This window comes from Syzygium oleosum, unplaced genomic scaffold, assembly GCF_021117445.2.
Source record: "Syzygium oleosum isolate NSW1041296 unplaced genomic scaffold, Sole_v2.1 Sole_v2.01, whole genome shotgun sequence".
Taxonomy (NCBI): Eukaryota; Viridiplantae; Streptophyta; class Magnoliopsida; order Myrtales; family Myrtaceae; genus Syzygium; species Syzygium oleosum.
In genome coordinates, this window is record NW_026607485.1 from 13,598,018 (window position 1) to 13,601,838 (window position 3,821).

The 3,821-nt window shown below is 40.0% G+C and overlaps 1 protein-coding gene across 4 annotated transcripts; it reads right to left on the bottom strand.

Annotated features, from left to right (window-relative positions):
- Positions 1–260: 260 nt before the first annotated feature.
- On the bottom strand, positions 261–3,210 carry LOC130134415 (uncharacterized). Of its 4 annotated transcripts, XR_008816574.1 has the most exons (4): positions 2,879–3,210; positions 2,362–2,611; positions 1,533–1,809; positions 261–798 (listed from the first exon to the last, which is right to left on the bottom strand). XR_008816574.1 is itself a non-coding variant. In XM_056311337.1 (3 exons), exons 1-3 carry the CDS (start codon positions 3,025–3,027, stop codon positions 793–795), a joined length of 405 nt encoding a protein of 134 aa, XP_056167312.1. In that variant the 5' UTR covers positions 3,028–3,210; the 3' UTR covers positions 261–792. The 4 variants fall into 4 exon arrangements, 3 of the variants coding, with proteins under 3 accessions (XP_056167312.1, XP_056167301.1, XP_056167306.1); XM_056311337.1 differs by lacking the exon at positions 1,533–1,809; XM_056311326.1 differs by lacking the exon at positions 2,879–3,210 and having other exon boundaries at positions 261–796; positions 2,362–2,868.
- Between the last annotated feature and the right edge of the window lie 611 nt (positions 3,211–3,821).

Consider the following 3,821-nt stretch of genomic DNA (forward strand, 5'->3'; position numbering starts at 1 on the left):
TGCAATGAACTTATTCGTGGCAAAATTCGTCGCTAATTTGCCACCAAATTTTTTTACATTTGCCATCAACATTATTTATGATCGAATTTAGCGACGATTTTTTATTAATTCTTTAGCGACGAACTCTGCAACGATTATCGTTTAGGGACGAAATTAGCGATGATATTTTATTTTTGCAACGAACTTTTGTAATTTGTGATCGTACGATAAAATCATTTATTTTATTTTTTGATTTTAAACCTAATTAAAAGAAAAATTAATTTTTGAAATTTATATTTAACATTGATTAAGCACTTAATATCATCAAAATATTATAATAATATGAAAATGAAATACATTCATCTACATTTTCCACAAGAATGACATAAATATTTTTCTTTATAGTACACATAATGAGAGAATAAATAATCTTGAGCACTTTAAAGCACCTGCTTAAGCAACCTCATGAACATATTGGGCCAACTGCACTTATGGCACAAAAGATGCTAAAGCAAAGCTTATCCCCGATATATATGAAAAGATACTTTCAATCTTGTGCCTGCTCTGCTTTCTCCTGTAAGGTTTGCATGGAGTGCTTCGTCACCTCCTCCAAAGAGGTGACATTCACTTGTTGACATACAATGCGATACTCAATCAGACCATCCTTGGCAAATCTCCCCCTCCGCATATCAACGCATAGCTCAATGTACTTGAACATAATCCTCTCAAGGGTATTTTGCCATGCTCGGGATCTCTTCAAGGTAATAAGATCGTGAAGTTCTTGCAGAGCATCTTGCTTCTGCCCAACATTTATCAGCTCTGCATCCACACATAAACAAACTTTGTCAGCAAAACTCCATGTTGCATAAAAGGACTGCAGAGAATCATCAACTATTCTCTCAAATGAGCTTCAAATGACACATATAATAGCAAATACCAGGTTTAGCTGAAACAATCCACTAACTTGCCTACCTACCCAGGGTACATTCACAATCTCAAAAAATAACATAAGAACAGGTGCCTTCTGTGGATTATCTTGTCTATATTTAGCACCTACCTTATTATATTACTTTTAACTATATTCTTCATCCTCGTTCATGTTGCACGATAACCATTTAATTTTGTTCCTATTGAATCAGCAAGTAATATGTTCACCTTGCATATGTATGTCACACTCATGACCTAAGTCTCATTCACTTATGTTCAAGAATGCAAACACAAGAACAACCTTCATATTGTTAAGCATCAAAAAAAGAGAAAGCAGTGTCAGACAATCTCGTCAAAGACCATGTATTAAGCTAGGGAGTTGGGGAATGGTCAAGTGATTCTCATTTTGCTTCACCATATAGGTTGGGACAGAAAAATAAACAGGATGTCAGGTCAATAGTGGTAGTGAAACAAATTACCTTAATACCATATCAACGGCACAACCAGATAATTCACCAAATAAATAGAGATGCCAACCAAGTTAGTATACGTGTACACATGCAGACACATCCACCCTCCTGCCCTCCATACATACATCAATGTGAGTGCACGAGAAAATGGCTTACCACGTATCTTGAGGCATTAGAGGATCGCAAGACAAACAAAAGCGGCTTAACTATCCTTTTGACATCCTCCATTGGCGCCATAATCCAGTGTACAGTAGCAGCAGCAACTACCACTGCACTATTATAACTCCATAGCAGTGGTGATGTACATTGAAGTAAGATCTTAATATCATCATTAATTTTCCCGGATGTATATCTTGCAGAAGTTAACTTCGGTGAATCCTTATTAATGTAAGTTGCACGTGATAAATATTCATCCGGTCCTTCAATGTACGACCTGCATATTGTATTGGCCAATTCTCATTGTTCTTTGTTTAATGAGAGTAGTTCTATGATTTCTTTAATGATACAAAATGTGGATCACATGTTAGAAAGACAAGGCAGTGGAACTAAATCACAGTGCACAACATAGACAACAACCAGAAATAAGCTTCCTACATGGCAACTGAAAGCATAGAAGGCTATCTTTCACCATGTGACTGGAAACAGTCTTGGTAAACCATATACCAAGTACATGCTTGCATTTAATCTAGCAAAGAGCCGATTAAAAGGAAGAGAAACACCTCCTCTCCCCAACCCAAAAAAAAAAAAGGCAGTAAATAAAATGAATGAGAAAAATGGGAAATCAATTTTGATGAACCACATCCTCAATCTTATTTAATAATTTTCAGAATTTATGGCACGGACAAGAAGAGTCGAGGTGCACAAACCTGTCAAGTTCTTTCTCCTACCCTAACAAAAAATCATATACAACTCACCAAGCATTTTGCCGAGACAAAAAGCAATGGAAAACAGTAATTGCAGAAAACTGAAAAGCGAAAACAACCACCTCTTCGATTGCAGAAGTATTTTCCTCAATGCGCAAGTCGAACAACTTGGGAACAGCGTTAGCAGCACACTTTCTGACATAAACAGATGGATCTCTCGCGCACTTGTTTACGGCTACAAGAACGAGGGGCGCGACTATATGAAGACGAATTCCAGCCATTGTACGGAGTGCCCAGACCCTCACCAAAGGATTAGTGCCCCCCAAGTCCCTTTGGAAACAATTGATCGAAAGCAATGCTTCATTTGGACGCCTACAAGCATCAAGAAAGAGTAAACGCGAACGATCAGCTGAGCACTAACATCTAAATCCAATCATCCACGTCAAGGTGATTAAAATTCAAGTACGGGTGACATTATCCCACTTCTTTAACACGATTAGCACAAACATAGCGAGAAACGAGCAATGCCTTACAGAATTCTACCCAAAAGCAATCACGCACGCCCCTTCAAAGCTCGAAAACAATCGGAATCGAGGATCATTTTCAATTCGAGCACATCAGTCGATCCGATTCACATACTTTTCAGCGTAATGCAGCAAGTACAAGTAGACGAGCTTCTTCACTTCGAGGGACTGGGACGCGACGTTCTTGACGACCTGGGGGAAGAAGTTGGAGACGTTCTTGCCGTTCCCTTGGGGCTCCGCGGCCTCTAGGGCTGCGAAGGCCATGGGCGAGGAGGAGTCGCGGGAGGAAGCGCGGGTGGGAAGGGGTACCGAAAACCCTTAGCGAGCGCGAGAGGTTTGGGGGTGAGGGGGAGAGGGAAGAAGGAGAAGCGAGAAGGAGAAGGAGAAGCGGAAGCAGATCTGATATGATCAAGAAAGTGGGTGAGAGAGGGAGAACAGTGAGCGAGAGAGTGAGAGAGAAATTGGGGGCGAGGGCGGGGCTTTGGGATGCTCTTTTTTTAATTAAATTTGCGACGAGCTTTATATTTCGTCGCAAATTTTAGCGACGAACCTTTTAAGTTCGTCGCTAATTTGCGACTTATTTTGCGACGGATTCCAAAAATAAAAGGCATTTTCCAAATTCGTCGCAAATTTACGACGGAAGTGATCTTCGCGGCACATGGCGCCCATTTTTTCAAATCCGTCGCTAATTTGCAACGGAATTAGCGACGGAAATGTTTATACCGATCAATTTTTCGAATCCGTCGCTAATTCCGTCGGAACCTTGAGTAGATATGCTTCTTACAATGACACATTACTCATATTTGACGAATTAGTAATTGTCATGATCTAATTCGTCTAAGGGCGGCAAGTCTGGTGATGTTTTTTTTTTTTTTTCATTAGAGCAGCGGAGGAATGTCAAACAACTACGGGAGGTTGTTGCGAAATGGGCCGATGTGACTAGCATTACGAACACTGTGGAGAAACATGACTGATGTGGATGTCGTTATTACAAACAGATTCGATTGACGCTTTCTCAAATAACAATAGGGCTCTGATACCAAGTCATGAATGTAATA